Consider the following 21,930-nt stretch of genomic DNA (forward strand, 5'->3'; position numbering starts at 1 on the left):
TCAAACCTTAGCATTCCAGAAAGAAAAATAAAGATAATTAAGTCTCGATTTGCTTTATAAAGGAAAATGGGGGGGTTGGGAATTAAACTATTAACTTTCTGAGACTTTAGGGCAAAATCAGTACTTAAAACAATGTCTTTGCGGGGCCAGGAGTTTGGCCTAGTGGTTAAAGTGCTTGCCTAGCATGCATGGAGACCCGGGTTCGATTCCTCGGAACCACATATATAGAAAAAAGCCGGAAGTGGTGCTGAGGCTCAAGTGGTAGAGCTCTAGCCTTGAGAAAGTCCAAGGACAGTGCTCAGGCCCTGAGCTCAAGCCCAGGACTGGCAAAAAAAAAAAAAAAAACAATGTCTTTGCATTTATTATTTTAACTAGTAAGACTACATAAGAGATTATAAAATCAGATCAGATCTGATCAAGATTCACTGTACACATAAGTTTGCATGCTGAATTGAAACCCCTTTGTGCAACTATTAAAGATAATAATAATAATAAAGTATAATATTATAAATGAAAAGATTCTAAAACTCCAGACATGTTAGATATAGCTTAGGGTATTTTTCTTCCCATTATTAGTTTTTACCATTATCCTAATGTTCCCATGCAATTTCTATTTAATAATTTAATATATTTAATAGCAGTCTTCTTTTCTCTGTTCATTTCTCAAATTATTTTCAGAAGTACAGATCATGCTTTGGGTAGTTTCCGAGATTTGTGTTTTCTTGTGCAATTTTAGCACATAATTATAATTAACCTTGTTCCATATAAAAATCATTTTGAATTATTTTTCTGACGGGTGATGTTAAATTTCATATATTCCATGATGCTTAGGATAAGATAACTTTTTGTTTATATTTTCTTCATAGCTTCTCGGACTTCTATTCAGAGTGAACTTCGAGATAGGAGGTAAGGTTTTATTTATAATAGAAGGAACGTTTATATTCTGTTGATTTTATTGAGAGAAAAGCGTATCATCAGTTGGCAAGTTAAATATTTCTCTTTCACAAGAAGTATTTAACTTCATTCTGCTTCATCAGTTTATCTCGTGACTTATTCTGTAAGTCTGAAGGATATTTTGCATGAGAGAAGCAATATAGCCCTGAAAGATGTTCTTTTGACTAATTATTTGTTGAACTCAATTTTTTAAGTGCTTATTAAACAGTTGCTACATATAAAGCATTATTTTAGCTGCCTCTGAGGAATGGTTTGTAGATGATGGGTACTTACTAAATGCAGCCTTGGGCTGGGAGTTTGGCCTAGTGGTAGAGTGCTGGCCTAGCATGCATGAAGACCCAGGTTCAATTCCTCAGTACCACATACATAAAAAAAAAAAAGCCAGAAGTGGTGTTGTAGAGCTCTAGCCTTGAAAAAACCCAAGGACAGTGCTCATGCCCTGAGTCCAAGCCCAGCACTGGCAATCAATCAATCAATCAATCTAGCCTGGATAAGTAAATGGATGACAGGATAGAAAGTGATCAGAAGAATAAAAAATAGAAAAGAGACAGCAGGCTAGCTAGGTGGCTGAATCAATGAATGGTGGATATTTGGTTGGGAAGAGGAGGGGAGGAAAGGGTAGCTCCATAGCAGACTAATGGACACACAGATAAAATGATGGATGAATGGATAGAGTCAGTGTGTAACTTTTTTTTTTTTTTTTTTTGCCAGTCTTTGGCTTAGGCTCTGGGCTTGAGCATTGTCCTTGGACTTTCTCAAAGCTAGCACTTCTACCACTTGTATGTGGGGTACCAAGGAATCGAACCCGGGTCTTCGTGCATGCTAAGCAAGCACTCTAACACTAGGCCAAACTCCCGGCCCCATTTTTTTAAAAATCTTTTTAAAAATTGTATTTTATTGTTGGGGGTGATATATAGAGGGGTTACAGTTACATTCATTAGGTAGTGAATACATTTTTGCTTGAACAATGATACCTTTTCCCATGTTTTTCTCCCACTTTCCCTCTCCCCAGTCCCTTCCAATCATGGTATGTAACTTTATAGTAACGGAAAGCTAAACCATCCCATCGGCTAAGATTTTTTCCAGTCATATGTAATACATTTGCTATAGGCTAGACAGCAGTGGAGCCCTAGAATAAAGAGATTGTGGACCTTAATTAATTCTTGTCCTATCATCCGAGATAGAGCTCTGTGTGCTCAGGCTCCACCTCTAACTCTTTGGAAGTGGCCATGGCAATGGGGAATGACCATTCCTGGGTCCTTTGAAGCCTACCTGATGTATCTGGTTCAGAAAACTTATATCTATAAGTAGTTCCCACCTCCTTATTGTACAGGGTTGTTTCCCTGAGTCTTTGAACATTTTCTAATAGGCAATAATGTAGTAATAACCTGCAAAAAAAAAAAATCTCATTGGAACTTCTGTCCTTCAGGCGCCCAGAGATCACCATTGTGGCTGCAGAGCCTCTAAGACCAGCCTCCTGGTTCCCAGGAGCACCACCCCCAGGACTGGGGTTCCCGGCTACGCCCGCATCTGGCCCTTGGAGACCAAATGAGCTAGTTCCTGCAGAGGTATGTAAATGCCACAGTGCCACATCTTCCATGTACAGCTAGAGTTTCAACTCAGCTATCAACATATGAGTACAATGTATCTTAAAAAGTTCATTGTAGCTGCGGGGCAGTGGCTCACTCCTAATCCTCGCTACTCGGGAGGCTGAGATGTGAGGATTGTTGTCAGAGCCAGCTGTGCACTAAAGACAGTGAGACTCTTATCTCCAATTAACCACCAGAAAAGGAAAATGGAGCTGTGGCTTAGAGGTAGGGCAGTAGCCTTGAGCTGAAGAGCTCAGGGACAATGCCTAGGCCCAGGGTGGGGTAGGGTGGTAGCCTTGAGCTGATGAGCTCAAAGACAGCACCCAGACCCAGAGTTCAAGCCCCAAGACCCACCAAAAAAAAAAACAATTTTTTATTTTTTATAAATAATTTCAAAGATTTTTAAAAAGTCAAACCTCCCAGCCTATTGGCTTGGTGAGTTCTTGGTCCACAGAGGTCTAACTTTTTTTGTTCTTTGTTTGGCAGCTCCCACCCTCGTATGAGCAAGTCATAAAAGAAATCAACCAAGTCCAAGTTAACACTACAAACAATAACAATGCTGCTGCCACCACAAGGAGCACTAGTACTTCAGCCACTCAGACGGACTTTCCAGAAGAAGTAGACAACAGTCTGCCTCAAAGTAATGGCAGGAACCTGTGTGCCCTGATTCTGACCTAGTTCTAGGGATATAATCAGGAGGCTTCCAGCCTTTTGCATCACTGTGATTTGTGTATAATTCATGGAGCTCTGCTTCATACTCACTGTGATCACTGTGTGCCTGCTTCATGTGTGAGTACAGTGGTTGTTATGATAGATCATTCGTAACAGCTGCAGCCCCACTCGCTCGTGCTTGTCCTATTTAATACCATAAAAACATTATGGATTTTACTCACTCTGCATATTACTGTGGATTCCCTTTATTCCCATTGAGAAGAGTTTTATACTTAGCAACTTCCATCTGATAGGATACGAAGATTGAACAGTCTCTGATGCCCAGGGGAAGAAGTTCACAAGTCACAGTCACTGGGGTGTGTGTGTGTGTGTGTTTGTAATCCCAGCTGTGGCAGAAGCATAAATAGCAGGCCAGAAGGAGCAAAAGAAAAAAAAAAAAAAGACCCTATTTAACATGCTAGGGGCATGGCACAGCTAGCAGAGTGCCTTCCTCCCAAGCACTAAGTCCTACGTTAAAACCCAAGTTACAGTGACGGCTCATACCTGTAACCCTAGCTACTGAGGAAGCTGAGATCAGAAGATGGCAATTCAAATCCAGCATGGGCAGAAAAACCCGGGAGACTTACCTCCTGTTGTCTATAAAAAAAAAAAAAAGTTATGCCTTTAACCCCAGCTACTCTTGAGGCAGAGATAGGAAGATCACAACCCCAGGTCAACCCTGGAAAAGTTAATCTTTGAACTCTAGGCCTGGGTGATGTCCTTGAGCTCACTCTACAACTTTGAGTCACAATTCCTCTTGTGGTTTTCTGGTGGTTAATTGAAGATAAAGAGTTTCTGGTACTTCAATGCCCAGCTGCTTTGAACTGGAGATCTCAGCCCCTTGATTAGCTAGGAATACCGGCATGAGCCAGCTAGGCCAGCCAGAAAAGTTACCTTTAGACTCTGTCAGAATAATAAAGAACTGGGTGTGTAACTTAAATGTTGTCACTTAAATTATCTCTTCCCTAGCAAGGGTTTGACCTGATTCAACCCCTAATACCTCGAAGAAGGGAGGGGAGGAAAGAAAAGAAAAACATTTTAAAGTATTTTATTAGTGTAACTGGGCTAAGTTGCTTTGTAAAAGAAAAGCCTTGAAGATGCTGAAATTTTGAAAATTGGATAGAAATCATTCACTTGATGTCTACTGAGAGATAATCCAGAATTAGGGGAGAAATTTCACATTTTGCAATCATATTTTCTTTTTTTTTTTTTTTTTTTTTTTTTGCCAGTTCTGGGCTTGAGCTCAGGGCCTGAGCACTGTCCTTGGATTTTCTCAAGGCTAACACTCTACCACTTGAGCCTCAGCACCATTTCCGGCTTTTGTCTATGTATGTGGTACCAAGGAATCGAACCCGTGTCTTCCTGCTTCCTAGGCAAGCACTTTAACCACTAGGCCAAACTCCCGGCCCCTGCAATCATATTTTCATAATTAGGGAAACCCAAATCTCATGGGCACCTACATGTGTGATTTTAGAAGATCCATGTGTCTTCTACAAGTTTCTCTTTCCATTTCTAACACTGCCTTTTTGTTGCTTGGTTCTTCAGCAGGACAGGCTTTGCTGCGGCCTTCCCCCGCAGCCTCTCCCGCTGAGACCCAGGCAAGTGCAGCCCCCCTGATCGTCTTTGATATTCCTGAAGAACAGAACCGTCTGGCAAACCCCAGTGTTACACGATGTCCGGTGCCAAGGCCAAGATCAAAAAGCAACCTCAGACCAGCAGCCAGAGATCCTAACCTTAGAGAAAAAAGTCACCAGAAAATCGGCCCAGCACTCCCAGAAGAGACATCATTCCCAGGCTGGCCCTCATCTCTGCTGGACAGAACCAACGACTTGGACAGCCAGCCGGTGATGTGCACTATGAACCCAGAACAAAGCCAAAATAGTATTGTTTCCAGGGTCAAAGCGTTTGAGGGTCAGACCAATGCAGAAACCTCCCCAGCACTGCCTAAGAAACCAGAAATCATCCCTCGTACTCTTCCCCCAAAGCCAGCTGTCTCCTCAGGAAAACCCTGTGTGGCCCCCAAACCAGCTGCTGGCACAACTCCAGGAGACTGGGACACTTGGACTGAAAACAGACTCAAGGTGACCTCCAGGGAAGGGCTCACCCCATACTTGTCACCACAAGAAGCAGGAAACATCCCTGTAACCAAACCTGAATTGCCAAAGAAACCAACTCCTGGCCTTATTCGAAGTGTTAATCATGAGATTTTGGGTGGGGGCCTCGTGGCTGAGAGCACTGGTGTTGGGAAGAAAGTCCCAACTCCTGCTCCTCGGCCTTTGCTGCCCAAGAAATCATTTTCCTCTGAAAACCCCACCTGCCCTTCAGCACCTCCAAAACCAGGCCCTGTTCCTCCTGCACTCTTGGTGGCATCACAAGCCAAAGCCTTCAGATCACTGGGAGAAGGAGCCCTGGCTAATGCTCCAGCCCCAGCTCTGCCAAGCCGGCCACTGGGGGACATAGATCTTATCAGCTTTGATGATGATGTTTTGCCCACCTTGCCTGGGAACCCGGCTGAAGAATCTGCTGGTTCAGAAATGGTACTAGGTGAGTGGGAGAGAATCTGCATACATCAGAGGTATCTTCAGTTACACATGTTATTTCAAGTGAGGAAGGTGTGTGTGTGTGTGTGTGTGTGTGTGTGTATAGGGTGAGCAGGGAAATTTAGAAACAAAGAAGGCCAGGTTTTGGTGGCTCACACCTGTAATCCTACCTATTCAGAAGGCTAAGATCTGAGGATTGCAGTTCAAAGCTAGCCCTGGTCAGAGAGTCCTAGAGACTTATCACCAGTTAACCACCCAAAAAAGCTGGAATAGAGCTGTGGCTCAAATGGTAGCATGTCAGCCTTGACCCAAAATGCTAAGGGATACCACTCAGAAATAAATAAAAATGAAAATGAAATATAAAGAGGGACAGGAGGTAAGAAGATGGACTCAGAGACAAGAGATGCTGGAATGCAATGATTATTATTACTTTGTCTCAAAGTAAGGGGACTGTGAGGCTAGTTTCTTATACACTGGCAGGTAGCAGTTCAGGTCTTATTTTCAAAGGATGGAAGAAGACTGGGAGGATGTAGCATTGGAGTAAGGTAGCAGCTTCCCATAGGTAGAAGGCATGCCATAGAGTGGCTGGCCCAGAGAATGAGGAGGTGGGGGCAGGCAGAGAAAGTGGAGACTTCCATAAAAGCCAGCTGTACGTTACAAGATGTTTTTTTTCCTGTATTCTTTCTCTACCACCTTCATGCATCTTCCCTTGGGAACACAAATTTTTAGAAATAAGATTTCAGCAGTTATAAGCTGACTTTCAAGATCAGGACAATTAAATTTCCAAGAGATAGAACATACATTTTCTTTCCTCAGGCTCTTCAGGAGTAAAGCTTATCTTTGATTTGTCAAGCTAAGCTGATTTACTGGTCTTTGATAAGATTCTTTTTACTACTGTTTACTTCTTTAGGTAGAGTCTGTAAACATATAAACTTACAAATAGCAAGCATATTTATTAAATATTTATCTGGCACTCAACTTTGAAACTGGCTATGGTCCATAAAAGACCCACATCTTGTCCCTAAAAAATGGAAGAAAAATATTTAAGTCTATTGCTGGTCCTGGGGCTTGAACTCAGGGCCTAGGATAAGTTAAATGGAGAAGAGAATTCTTTTTGTTTTGTGGGTCACAGGGCTTTAACTGGACCTGGGCGCTGTCCCTGAGCTCTTCAGCTCAAGGCTACCACCCTACCCTTGAGCCAAGTCCCACTTCCTGTTTTCTAGAGGTTAATTGGAGTCCCAGGTCCTTTTGTGCAGGACTGGCTTGAACCTTGATCCTCAGATATCAGCCTCCAGAGTAGCTAAGATTACAGGTGTGAGCCACCTAAAGAAGAGAATTCTTAATTGGATTATATAAGAATTATTTGGGGATCCTGGTAGTCACTCTCGTAACCATAGCTACTCTGGAACCTGAGATCTGAGGATCAAGGTTCAAAGCCAACAGAGCACCAAGTCACTGAGACTCTTATCTCCAGTTAACCACCAGAAAGCCAGAAGTGGCAAGTGGCACTGTGGTGGAGTGCTACCCTTGAACTGCAGAGGTCAGGGACAGTGCCCAGGCCCAGAGTTCAATTCCCACAACTAACAACAACAAAAAAGATAGGAATTCTTAATTGGAAATAAGAATCTCATAGGTTCTTATTCATATTTCTTATTCTTATTTCATAGGGCTGACTTTGAACTTTGATGCTCGGATACCAGCCACATGATTAGCAAAGGTTATAGGTGTGAACCCCTGGTATCCTGCTCGGACATTCTTTGACACAGTAATTAACTGGCCCCAGTTTTTAGTTGAAGAAAATAATGCTGAGAAAGATCACTGGAATACTACCACAGAGTTTTATAAGTTTTATAAGTCTAGATTCAAATGTGCCTTTCTATCTGAAGTCAAGTTTATTTTTTATATTTGCTATGCAGCATTTCCCAGACTTCTAAAACCAAGCAACATTTTAGGAGTGCCTTAGGTTTTTGTTAACATTATTTTCTTTTTTTGCTAGTCCTGAGGCTTGAACTCAGGACCCAGCATGTCCTTGGGCTTTCCTCAAGTCTAGCACTCTACCATTTCAGTCACAGCACCACTTCTGGCTTTTTTTTTTTCTGTGTATGTTGTACCAAGAAATCGAACCCAGGGCCTCATGCATACTAGGCGAGCATTCTACCTCTAGGTCACGTTCCTGCCCCCCTTTTTTCGTGGGTCATGGGAGTTGAACTCTGGGCCTGGGTGCTGTCCCTGAGCGCTTCAGCTCAAGGCTACTGCCCTACCCCTGGTCCTGGGCATTGTCCTTGAGTTCTTCTGCTAAGGCTACTGCCCTACTCCTTGAGCCATAGCCCCACTTCCCATTTCTAGAGGTTAATGGGAGATAAGTTCTTTAGTGCCTGGCTTGGCTTTGAACCTTGATCCTCAGATCTCAGGCTCCTGAGTAGCAAGGATTACTGGTGTGAACTGCCATGCCTGGCTCCCCCCGCCCTTTTTTTTAAACTGCCAATATTAGAGTTTAAACTTAGAACCTCATACTTGCTCACTTTACTCATTTTGCTAGCACTTTACCACTTGAGCCATGCCTCCAAGCCCAGATTTTTGCTGGTTATTTCACTTTTCTGCTAGTACTGGCTTTGAACTAAGATCCTCCAGACCTCAGCCTCCCTGGAGCTAGAATTGCAAGTGTGAGCCACTAGCACCAGTAGGTGCATTTTCTTATTTCAATATTTTTAATGTTGTAAGCTTCAGAGAACGGTAGGGATGGAAAAACTCAATAGTAGCAAACTGTTGTAGAGCAGAAACCATGTAGCAGGAAGAAATACTGCCATTTTTTAGAATCTATGGGACTGGTAACCTAGTTAATAAGTGCTAAGAATTTATTCTATACCGGGAGGGAAATGGGTACCAAGACATGTGAAAGGGTATCAATGTATGTGAATTAATGCACCTTCTATCTGGCAAATATCATGTAACCCTTTTACTAATTACAATAAAAAAAAAGAATTTATTCTATACCATCAAGCAGATAATTATAGTCATCTTCCAGAAGGAAGGTCCACAGTACATTCAATGTGAATACATGGGGTGTGCTTCATTTCCAGCCACAGTGTTTTCATTTCTCCTACTTCATTGCACAACATTTAATTACTAGGGCAGTCTTCCAGCAAAATGTGTAATTTGTTTGCCCCGCCTGCCTTTAGCCTTTGCTCATGAGTGTGGAGTTAACTGAACTGTGTATCTTCTTTTTTTGGAGGGGGGGTAGTGGGGGGGATTTTGGGGCTTGAGTTTGGCCTGGACGCTGTCCCTGAACTCTTCTGCTCAAGGCTACTGCCTTACCCTTGAGCCAAGCCCCACTTCCCATTTTCTGGAGGTTAGATGGAGATAAGAGCCTCAGGTCCTTTTGTTCTCGGGCTGGCTTTGAACCTTTATCCGCAGATCTCAGCCTCCTGATTAGCTAGGATTACAGGCATGAGGCACCGTGCCTAGCTTGAGTATCTTCTTTGTGAACCTGTACCTCATCCTGTGTACTTCATACCTACTTAGCCACCCTATCAGTCTCCCCAGAGGAATATAGGCTTGTTGTTTAACCTGTTAGGCTCTGCTATAATTGCCTTGTGACTTGTGGTTTGGATCCATTACTTATCCTGGCAGTGCCTAGATTTCCTCATCTAACAAAGGCCATAATAAATCTCCACATGGAGACACATTGCACAGGAAAGCCCTGTGACTGAGATAGAGTAAGTGGTCATTACCTAGATATTTTTGGTGGTGGTGGTGGTTTTAGGGCTCAAGCCACAGCTTCACTTCTGGTTTTCTGGTGACTAACTGGAGATGAGTGTCATATATTTTCCTGCCCATCTGGCTTTGAACAGAGATCCTCAGATTTTAGCCTCCTGAATAGCTAGGGTTATAGGTGTGAACCACCAACATCTAGCTTCTGGTAATGTTTGTTACTTCTCTGCCTTCAAATCCAGTAACTTACACTTGCTGGCTTTTGACTACTGATATACACACACACACATAGAGAGAGAGAGAGAAATATATAATATGTATAATATATATAATTTCTATATATCCAAATATATATGTATATAAATTGTTATTGTAAAGGTGATGTGCAAAGGAGTTACAGTTACTTAAGTCAGACAATGAGTATGTTTCTTTTTGAACATTGTCATTCCTTCTCTCATTCTTCCCCAGTTTTTCCCTCCTGTCCCCACCCACAAGTTGTGTAGTTCATTTTCAACAGAGTATTTAGTAAGCACCATTGCTACATTTGTTCACCTTTGGTTCCATCCTTTACCCTCCCAAAGACAGATAAACAAACATGACAAAAGGTAAAGAAAATAAAAACAGCAACAAAGGGGGAAAAAAACAACTGGTTTCTATTTCTTGGAGTTCATATTATTTTATATGATCGTATGCACATGGCCATTGAACCCTTGTGATCCTTTCCTAAGAATTTCCTTCTTTGGAATTTCCTCACTATAAATGTCTAGAGACCTGTATAATTTATCATGTCCCAGTATATTGTCTTTTACCATCTAGTGTTTACTTTCTTTACTTTTGCCTACTGGATTGTTGTTGTGTTGCAATACTGGGGATTTCAACTCAAATCCTCCCTTTTGCTAGGCTGGCCCTCTACCAGTTTAGCCATACCTCCACTTCTTTAAGCTTTAGTTGTTTTTTCAGGTTGGGCTTGTATCTTTTGTCTGGACCAGCTTTGAACTGCAATCCCACTATTTATAGCTCCTATATAGGTGGGATTATAGGCTCTTTCCACCATACCCAGTTTATTTGTTGAAACTGGGATGTTATCTTTTTGTCCAGGCTGACCTTAAAACATGATATTTCTGATCTCTACCTCTGAGATTCAAGACATGAGATTACAGATGTAAGCCTTTGTGCCTTAACCAAAAATAGTATTCAGAGAATACAGATCAGAAAATACTAACGGTATGAACACCTTGTGAATATTTTTAATAGTAAAGGAAAACTCATGAAACAGCAGTTTAACATTGGCATTATTTCTTGGGCAAAAATGCCTCATGGAAGTATCAGTGATTCTGCTTCACAAATTTACAGGTCTTAGCTAGTTGTCATAAAAGGCTCTTCTCTTAGCCCATTGCACAGATTGAACAGCGGTTGAGCAGCCAGTTGTGACTAGAAACAGCTCAGGAGGAGAAATGACAGAGAAGCAAATGTGGGATGGGGAAACTAATTAGGATGCCAAGCGTATAATCAGAGGCAGGTGAGGGTGGAAAGCTACTTTATCATCAGTGATTTTCTCAATCCAATGATGAAACCAAGAGGCAACAGATCCAGGCTGTCTGGTGTTGGTGTGAGAGACTGGAAAGTGAGATGGCTAAACCAAAATAGAGGAAAATGGCACACTTGACTTTCCTTAGATTGGGGTGGGCAGTTCTTGTGATGCCCTGTCACTTTTGTAGTAGCAACAGCAAGCAGTCAACGACTGTTTACATGCAAAGATGTATGGAGTGGGTATGGGGAAAGCTGTAGCATATACAATCTTCATACCATCCTAACACTACCAGAAAAAAAAAAGTTCATTCTGGGTTGAGAGCAGAGAGGAAGAGACCTGCACTGTCATCATCAAGATGAAAACCAGGCCTCTGCCTCCCCTTCCACCCTGCTGTGGACACTTCATATGAGCTCAGCTGGGGACATGGTGCAGTCTTAGAGATGGAAGCTAGGCCTGCCGACACACAGCTGGGGAACATCACTCAGCATATCGCTTCTGCCAGACAGTCTGCAGCAGCAGGATGGAAGACTTCCTTGCCTCTCTGGGTGGAGAAAGAGTTTTCAACAGAGACATGTTTAGTAGGATAACTACATATGATCTTTGCACCTGTTACTGAAGAGCAACTAAAAGTACTGAAAATGAAAAGGAAGCCAGATGCTGGTGTCTCACTTCTGTAATCTCAGGAAGTTGAGGTCTGAGGATCACAGTTCAAATCCAACCCAGCCAGAAAAATCAGTGAGACTCTTATCTCCAATTAACTACCTGGAAGCCAGAAGTGGAGCTGTGGCTCAAAGTGATAGAGCACTATCCTTGAGCAAAAAGAGCTGAGGGACAGCACCTAGGCCCTGAGTTCAAGCCCCATGACTTAACCGGAGCGGGGTAGGGGGGGAAGGAGAGAGAGAGAGAGAGAGAGAGAGAGAAATGTTATTGTCAGAGATGGTGATGGTTACCTGAGACTTGGGAGGGAAAGAAGAAGGGACTTAACAATTCTTATATCCTACAAAAGCCAGCGAGCCAGGTGTTTCTGGAACTGTACCTGGTCACAAATAGAAGGTTGGCTGTTCACGTGCAGAGCTGTGGCGGACACTGGTTAGAGCAGTGTCTCCCTACCAGCCTGGTGCATGAACAGGTGGAGTTAGGTATTACCTCATGCATCTCATGTGGAACAAAGGCAGAATTCTGGGCTATACAGTGTATCTTTCACAAAGCATTTTATCTTTTTTCTTTCTTTTCTTCTTCTTTTCTTCCTTTTTTTTTTTTTTTTTTTTTTGATCATCTTGAACTCTGGGCCTGGTGCTGTCCCTAAGCTCTTCAGCTCAAGGCTAGCGCTCCACCACTTGAGCCATAGCACCACTTCTGTTGGTTAATTGGAGAATAAGAGTCTCACAGACTTCTGTGTTCAGCCTGGCTTTGAACCACAGTTTTCAGATCTCAAGTCTCCTGAGTAGCTAGGATTACAGGCATGAGCTACCGACTCAAGTGTTTTATTTTCTTCTGGCTAGTCTACTTATTTCTAGGTTTCTTTAGTCATTTTCCAAACCACTGACAAAAACATTTAAAAGAACATTCAGTTTTATAGTTATGCTTTGGTTTAAAATACTTTTCCTAGGCATACATATAACTGTTCATTAAAAATAAATCAGTTAGGATGGAGAAAAGCCAGATCATATATCCATGCCCCCAAATTATTAATTATTTGAAGGAAGATGTCTTATGTTACTTCTGCAGCTTGAACTTGGTCTGTGCATTTTCCTGAGCTCTTCAGCTCAAGGCTACCACCCTACTCTTGAGCCAAGCCCCACTTCCCTTTTTCTAGAGGTTAAAACAATAACTTTTTTTTTTTCTTTGCCAGTCCTGTGTCTTGAATTCAGGGTCTGAACACAGTCCTTGGGCTTTATCAAGGCTAGAGCCCTACCACTTGAGTTACAGCACCATTTCTGGATTTTTCTATGTATATGGTACCAAGGAATCAAACCTAGCTTGCATGCTAGGCAAGCACTCTACCACTAGGCCTAACACCCAGCTCCCCAAATCCAAGACTTCTGAACCCCTTACCTGTGGCAGGTTGGTACTGAGGGCCCTTGGTGAGCCTGTGAGTGGGCTCAAAGAAAAATGCTTATTTCCTGGGGACACAAGATGAGGTGCGTGGCAGGGTGGGGAACCATGGGCTGTATAATGTGGAAAGATTATTTTGTTTCTATTACCTCTCATTTTCGTACAGACACATATGAAATGATTAGACTCCCCTGAAAGGCAGCATCTCTACAATTCAGGGCTGTCCTGGATCTCTCACTAGAGGAAGAAAAGTGATATGAATTATTTACAGATCAGTACATTATTTTCTTTTTATAAGTTCCGACTTGGTTTTTGTCTCTGCAAACTGAGATTTTGTTTATCCATGAATAGTTTTCCCTGGGGCATGAAAAATAGAACTCTTAAATTATGAATGAGATTTTTTTGTTTGAGTCCTTGTTAACTAAGACATGTAAAATAAACTATGTTTTTCATTAGATCCCTTTCAGCTCCCCACAAAGGCAGAAGCAACAAAAGAAAGGGCAGTTCAACCCGCAACCACCAGGAAGCCCACGGTCATTCGGATTCCAGCTAAACCAGGAAAATGTAAGCACACTCTGCCATCTTTATTTGCTTTTCCAAGAGCCAGAGATGGGGGGAGGGGGAGAGGTACTGATTTACCAGTGTAACTAACACTTATTATTCATAGTCATGGATACTATTTAGAAGAATAATTTTCTCACAATTCTGCAGAAAAATTTGAACAATACCTTTGCATTTTTTCTGTATAATGATACCTTTTGTGCATGTGTGTGTGCCAGTACTGACTTGAACTCAAAGCCCCATAGCTATGACAATTCTTGCTTCTTCTTATGATGATATTGTTAAATAAAAAAACATTTAGTTTTATTACATATATTAATATGTATCTATGACATACAAACCCTCAGCCTAATTTTAATTATGTTCTAAAATCTAAGTGCCAGTGCTTGTATATAGAGATTCCCTTCTTGAATACTTGTTTGTTAAATATGTCATTTGAAATATGATGTAAAAATCAATGTTAATAAATTCTTTAATTTAATCACATGTAAGTAATGCATTTATTACACACATAAACAATGCATTTATTTGTGTGTGTGTACTGGTACTGGGGCATGAACTTTGAGCCTGAGTGCTAACTCTGAGGTGTTTTGTTGTGTTGTTTTTTTGCCCTATCACTTGAACCACAGCTTCACTTCTAGTTTTTCTGGTGGTAAATTGGTGATAAGTTTCTTGGACTTTTCTGTCCAGGTTGACTTTGAACCACAATCTTCATCTGAGCCTGAGTAGCTAGGACTACAGGTGTGAGACCCAGTGCTCAGCATTTTCCTCCCTTTGAAAATGTTTTCTAGACCTCCTCTCAGAGACTCGAGTTCATTAGGGCAAGTGAGAAAACTATACAAGTAAAATGTAAAAAATCAGAAATGTGCCAGGCATGGTGCCTCACACCTATAATCCTAGCTACTCAGGAGGCTGAGATCTGAGGATCAAGGTTCAAAGCCAGCCCAGGCACAAAAGAACCTGAGACTCATCTCCATTTAACCTCTAGAAAATGGAAAGTGGGGCTAAGCTCAAGGGTAGGGCAGTAGCCTCGAGCTGAAGAACTCAGGGACAGCTCCCAGACCGAGTTCAAGCCCCATAACCCACAAAAAAAAAAAAGAAAAGAAAAAAAGAGAAATCTGAATTGTGCATTAATTTCCCAACTTCTATTGCTAGGTGGAAAGAATTTCTTTCTTTTTTTGGGGGGGAGAATTTATTTCTTTAATGTGTATGAGAAAAATCTTTCAGACACTAGTTTCTTTAAAAGTTCATCTTCAATATTTGTCCCCTTTTTTTTGTGTGTGGGTCATAGGACTTGAATTCAGCGTGGGAGCTGTCCTTGAGCTCTTCAACTCAAAGCTACTGCCCTACCCTTGGTCCTGGACACTGTCCTTGAGCTCTACAGCTCAAGGTTATCGCCCTACCCTTGAGCCAAGCCCCATTTCCCATTTTGTGGAGGTTAATTGGAGATAAGAGTCTCAGATCTTTTTTCTCTGCTTGTTACAGGGGATGTTACATAAGTAGTCGGAAAAGAAATGTCATTTGTTTCACATAACCACACTGGAGTCTCTTGACATCATGAACTCCTACATTTATTTTTGAAATTTTCTTTCTACCTAGCTTCTACTTGGTAATATATTGGCATTTATTTAGGGTACACATAGAATCTTCTAAAACAGGGGATATAATAAGATGTATATGGTCTAGGTTGTCCATGTGACAAGAAGGCAGAGTGTTCACTTAACAAATGCTAATTGCAGCCATCTTTCAGTACTATGAGGACCAGTGTAGGAGGAGGCTTTGTCTTTCTTGGGGTCTGACAGCTGCACAGTCAGCTTCTCATCACCAGGTATTCTTGTTCCCTGGTTTTAATTGTCCGACCCTCATTAAATCTGGTCATCTTTGTTTTCGTCCTTGAAAGTAAGCTGGAAGTACACTATTACTGAGACAGATGGATGTGGTTTGAATGTAAAGGTTTTGTTTATCTAATTAAGGTTAAGTATGTCATTAATCTAAACTAATGATTTAGAAAACATGATTTGAACCAGGAAAGGTTAGGTATACAACCTACTATTAGAATGACTACAGATTTTCAGCTTCTGAAGAAAGAAAAAAATGTAGACAATTATTAACACTCAGTTTCTTCATTATACAGTATGTAGGATATTGTCTAGGATGTCACTGTCTGGAACTTTCTATGATGATGATAATGTTTGTGCTGGCCAAGAGTAGCTTCTGTATTCAAGGGACTACTACATACAAGAAATGTGGATTGTGCAACTGATAGATTGAAATGTTCAGTTTATTTCATTTTAATTAAGGTTTAAGGATAAATCGCCACATGTGATGTCTATTAAGACAAATGCCAGACCTAGATTTTTGTTGGAGAAATATTTGCAAATAAAGTGCCTGAGTTAAATATCTGGTACATCAAAGATTCCTAACATGCTCACTACTTAATTAGTATTATTTTCACTATGTAAAACATACAATCGCCTAGTCCCGTGGCTCATGACTGTAATCCTGGCTACTCAGGAGGATAAGATCTGTGCTTTGTGTTTTGAAGCCAGCCTTTGCAGTGTACTATCCCAGCCACTTTGGGGGTGGGAGACATGAGCCCCCCAGTAATAGTTACCAGCGCTCAGTGTACTGAGCTAGGAGTCATTAATTGCAACAGAGTTACTGCTCTTCACCTTGGTGCTGATAAAGAGCAGCCCAGAGCTTCAGTGGAGCTGGGCTTTTAAAGGAAAACACCACACATAGGTGATATAACTACACGCAGGCGATTATCACTGTATAATGTCATCTTGATGCCTACAGTCAATAACCACAAGGATGAAACCATACGCAGATGGTTGAGCAGGGTAAGTATTTTTACAAAAAAAGAATTTGCTAAGCTTGACAGGTTATTACAAGCAGGAAAGTCCATGAGACTCTTACCTCCAATTAACTACCAAAAGGGCTAGAAGTGGATCTGTGTCTCAAGTGGTAGAGTGCTTGAGCAGAAACCCTTACACACACACACACACACACACACACACACACACACACACACACACACACACACACAATCATCTAATAAAATGAACTGATGTGGATTAATATGTCAGTTTTCTGAGGTTTGCCGAGAGCTGTTTTTTGAGGAGGTCTGTGTGAACGCTATTTCCCTTTGAAGCCAAACTGCATCATTCATGTTGAAATGCCAGACGAGACATTACTAATGAATCGCTGTGACTTTTTCCAGGTTTACTTGAGGAACCACAAAACCCACCTCCACTCCCTGCTGAAAAGCCTATCGGAAACACACACACTTCAGTGTCTGCAAAACTCAGTAATGCTGACAGAAGCAGAAACGTGGTAAGTTATCATTACAGGTCGTGTTGGGTGGGAGACAGTCATGTAGTAAATTTAAATATCCAGCTGATGCTGTACATTTATACTAGAAACCAGTTGCTCCGGGGCATGATGGTCATGCCTATAATCCTGGTACTCAGGAAGCTGAATAGTGAGACACATTTCAGAAAAAAAGCAACAAAAAGTACTAGGCTTCATGTACCTTTTTTGGGGGTGGGGGTAGGCAGTCCTGGGGCTTGAACTCAGGGCCTAGGCACTGTCCCTGAGCTTCTTTTGCTTAAGACTAGCACTCTACTACTTGAGCTACAGCGCTACTTCCGGCTTATTTCAAGAGAAATAAAAATTTTAATGTCTTCAGACTAAGTTTTCAGTTCAAATTTTATGATAATATTACCCTGTATATTAGCTGAGCTTATCATACATACAAACTCACCTAATCACCTAGTGAAGAGAAATTTCTTCCAAGGAGACATTAAGTTAAATTAGCCAATTTCAAGTTAATGAGATTTTTCTGTAGAATGAATTAAAATTGAGTCATCATTTATATTTTCAAAGGACTTGGTAATACATTTTTATGAAAACTGGACTAAGAAAGCCCAAAAGTAGAGTGCAGCAACCCTGCCTACTGTTGTTGAATTAAGACAATCCCAGCCTTCCCTGGAAGAAAAATTACTTGAGGTTTCAGGCTTCTGCTCTGAAAGCCTTATTAGAGAAGAAAGAAGCCAAGAGCTGGTGGTTCACACTTATTATCCTAATACCTGCGGAAGCTAAGATCACAGGATTGCAAAATCAAAGCCAATTCAAAGTCTATTAGACTCTTACCTCCAACTAACTACCAAAGAGCCAAAAGTCAAGGTGTGCCTGAAGGGGCAGAGCACCAGCCTTGAGTGAAAATTTTAAGGCCCTGAATTCCAGTGCCAGTACTAGTACAAAAACAAATAAAAATGAACAAAGAGAGAAGAGCTTTTACACTCAGTAAGTGCCGTAATAGCTTTGCAAACTACAGAGCGCGATGGAGATATTCGCTGTTGTTACATGTGATGTTACATAGTCCACAAGCAACTCGTATATTCTAGGAAAACAAGAAAAGCAAGCTAGAGTGAACTAAATTCTGTGGACATGTACTCTATTCACCATGTATTTTGCCTCATGTGAATGATACAAGGCATTGTGGCTCAAGTGGTAGAGCGTTAGCCTTGAGCACAGATAGGCTCAAGGATAGAGCCCAAGCCCCGAGTTCAAGTCACAGGACTGGCAAAAAAAATAATAATAAATTAAAAGTAAATGCAGCTAGGTGTGGTGGCTCACGCCTATAATCCTAGCTACTCAGGAGGCTGAGATCTGAGGGTCACAGTTCAAAGCCAGCTGGGGCACTAAAGTCCGTGAGACTCTTATCTCCAATTAACCACTAGAAAATCAGAAGTGGCTCTCTGGTTCCAGGAGTAGGACAGTAGACTTGAGCTGAAGAGCTCAGGGACAGTACCCAGGCCCAGAGTTCAAACCTCATGACTGCATACTGGTATAGACACCCTCACTCTGAAGAAACAAGATGAGAGAACAAACATTGGGTGAAATGATCTGTTTAAAATCACACTGATTTTCTACAAGCTAAATGTTAAATGTTCTCTTGTTTGAGAATTAGAATCACTGACTGCATTTTAGAGCAGATCATAAGGACTAAGGGTGTGGATGAGTGGCGTGGATGACCACAAAGACTGAAAATATATATGAGCGATAGAAACCCCATACTGCTTCTCCCTGCACGGGGACGGGGAGCTTTCCAGGTGAGGGTGGACGGCTGCAATAGCCAGGCTTCGGTTACCTTCACTTCAATGATGAAGGACTCCAGGCTTACATCAGGAGCTGCTGTAGCCGTTCTGTATACCCATTGTGCTCCACAGAATGTGGAAGCATAGGCTCTCAAAGTGTCCCTCACAGAAGCCACCAACTCATGCAAGAGAGTCAGGAGACGCTGTAGGAAGAATCAGCCACAGAGCTTGGAAGTTTATGTAAAAGGGGTTTGCTTCCTCCTTTATTCTGATTTTTTTTTTCTCCAGTGCTGGGCTTGGACTCAGGGCCTGAGCACTGTCCTTGGGTTCTTTTTCTTAAGGCTAGAGCTCTACCACTTGACCCTCAGCACCACTTCTGGCTTTTTTCTATGTATATGGTACCGAGGAATTGAACCCAGGTCTTCGTGCATGCTTGGCAAGCACTCTACCACCAGGCCAAACTCCCGGCTCCTATTCTGATTTTAAGATTTGTTCACTATAGAAAAATCAAGAAATTAAAAAGATCCTTCACAAAAATACCACTACTGGCTGGGTGCCAGTGGCTCACACCTGCAATACTAGCTGCTCAGCAGGGTAAGATCTGAAGCTAGCCCATGTGGAAAAGTCCCGAAGACTTCATCTCCAATTAACTAGCAAAAAACAAAAAAATAACTGGAGGCTCAAGTGATAGAGCACCAGCCACAAGCAAGCAAGCAAAGCAAGTACCAGGCTCTGAGTTCAAATCTCAGTACTGCCAAAATTAAATACAAAAAAAAGTTTCTCCCTAGTTTCCAGAGTTTGTTTGCTTGCTCTAATTTTAAATGTAGCCAAAAGTGAAAAAAAAATTGCATTCTATTCTAGCAACATTTTTTCAGGAAAAAGTGCAAGCAGCAACATATTTGAAAGACACAGATTACGTCCTAGAATGCTTCAGGGTTTATGGGCTAGTGACTCGACTCACTACATTAACTGAACTCATTTGTGAAACCAAATTTTAAGGGCAGGCTTAATTTGTTTTTAAAAATGGGGTTTTAACACATTGAAACATGTTTAAATGAGCACAGTTATTGGTAATTAATCATTCGGTATTTAAAGAAGAGTTATAAATGCTTACCATGAATTTAAAATCATAAAATTATAATTCATTTATGAGAAGAAAAACAGTCTGAATTTGCCCATTTTCCAATGTATAATTAAACTCTCTTTATAAAAAAAAAGTATTAGTGTAATTTTACAAAGATATCAGCCTTCCCCCATAAGGTCTTGGAGAAATATTATGTCATGGGTGCATTACTAAGTAGGAGAGGAAAAAATAGATATTGTAGAAAAGTTTTAAATTCTGACTGGGGAAAAAAAAGGGGAATAGTTGGAATCAAAAGAATTTGCTAGGAACTGGGGAAGAAGCCCACAAGTTTTGGTCTGAGAAATCTCAGCAGTAAATAACACAATAGACCAAAAGCACTTACCAGACATATACAGAGTATTTCATCCAGCAGTTAACCAATACACAATCTTCGCCAAAACCCACAAGAACTTCTCCAAAATAAATTCTATTGTAGAACATGAAGCAATCTTAGAAAATGCCAAGAAAATTGAAATCATTCCGTGTATTCTAGAAGGCCATAATAGAATAATAGAATTAAACTAGAACTCAATAGCAAAAGATACTCCTGAAAATATTCAAACATGTAAGTCTGAAAATGGTAGAGTCCTAGCCCTGAGCACAAGAGTTTAGGGATAGCAAGCACCCTGGCCATGAGTTCAAATCTCATGATTAAAAAAAAAAAAAAAGCCAGGCATTGGTGACATACCTGTGATTCTAGCTGCTCAGAAAGCTGTAATCTGAAGATCAAGGTTCAAAGCCATCCTGAGAAACTCTGAGATTCTTGAGACTTATAGATCCAGTTGCTACCTAAAAGACACTCCTTTGAGCATAACCACTAAAAGACAGAGCCTAGACCCTGTGTTCAAGCCCTAATACTGGCACTAGATATGTAGATAGATAAGTAGGTAGGTTGGTAGGTAGGTGGGTAGATGGGTGGATGGATGGATGGCTGGATGGGCAGAACTAACATTCCAACTCTATCTGTTCTTCAGTTTTCCTATCCCGCCACCCTTCCCTACAAAACACTTCTTAGCCCATTCGACACTCTGCGGTGGTGGTATTTACTTGGAATTCTATTTCTCCCTTTATGTCATCCTATCAGGATACTCCTTAATATCCCTTTTGTGGTCTCACCTGCTTTAGTTCAAACTCTACTGCAAAATGTTGAAACCATCTCAGAGAAATAAAGATCTGCCTGTTCAAAGCAAAACAACTAACCACTTCACTTAGCGTGTGTTTAAACTCAGGAACAGAGTTTCCTGGGTATAATTGGGATGGATAAATACCAACTATGTGTTCAATTCTCTGTGGTGCCTGCTAGGTTACTGAGTTAACCTAGCTTGCTTTACACATCACCCCTTCATAGCTCATGAATCTCCAGGTATCAGGCCAGTACACATTGGTTTCTTTCTCTGTGTGTATGTGTGTGTGTATGTCTGAGTGTGTTTAACCTCCATTAGGACATAGATAATTGAATAGGAGTGAGTAGTGAATTAGTAGTTTGTCTGAAAAATCTTTTCAGGTTTTTCTATAACTCAGCTACACTTCTGCTCACAAACACATCTAGAAAACTGACCAAAATTCCTTCAGACCACCTTATATTTTATATTAACTTTGATTGAAAAAAGCATTCTCTTATACTTGTAGGAATCTTACCGTGTTGGTGAATCAGGAGGTTTTGTGCGAGGACCCCCAAGGTTGCCACCAAGGTAAGTAAAATAATGGGGAATGTTAGAGAAAAATTAATGGCTCAGCCTGGCACTAAATAGCTACTCATTCTGGTAGTCCTCGCTTCTCAGGAGGGTGAGATATTCGGATTGTAGTTCACAGCCAACCCAGGCAGGAAAGTCTGTGAGAGTCTTATCTCCAATTCATTACCAGAAAGCTAGAAGTAGAGCTGTCGCTCAAGAGGTAGAGTGCCAACCTTGAGGAACAAGTCTAGTAACACTTAGGCTGAGTTCAAACTGCAGTATCAGCCCCCAAAAGAAAAATAGTTCAGTCTCCACTCCTTTTCCACCATGCAGAACAAATACTTTTACTTTTGCTCAAATAAATGAGCAAGACAACCTCC

General features: G+C 41.3%; 1 protein-coding gene across 1 annotated transcript in view; it reads left to right on the forward strand.

The window, feature by feature from the left end:
* Positions 1-21,930, forward strand: part of Sh3d19 (SH3 domain containing 19) — a 114,442-nt gene that overhangs the window by 67,890 nt on the left and 24,622 nt on the right. The window contains exons 4-10 of the mRNA XM_090356861.1: positions 867-906; positions 2,384-2,522; positions 3,030-3,183; positions 4,800-5,798; positions 13,548-13,655; positions 16,876-16,988; positions 21,507-21,568. Coding sequence (XP_090212987.1) covers positions 867-906; positions 2,384-2,522; positions 3,030-3,183; positions 4,800-5,798; positions 13,548-13,655; positions 16,876-16,988; positions 21,507-21,568 — 1,615 coding nt within the window. The remainder of the gene's footprint in view (positions 1-866; positions 907-2,383; positions 2,523-3,029; positions 3,184-4,799; positions 5,799-13,547; positions 13,656-16,875; positions 16,989-21,506; positions 21,569-21,930) is intronic.

Source organism: Megascapheus bottae, chromosome 23, assembly GCF_031878675.1.
Source record: "Megascapheus bottae isolate mThoBot1 chromosome 23, mThoBot2.hap1, whole genome shotgun sequence".
Lineage (NCBI taxonomy): Eukaryota > Metazoa > Chordata > Mammalia > Rodentia > Geomyidae > Megascapheus > Megascapheus bottae.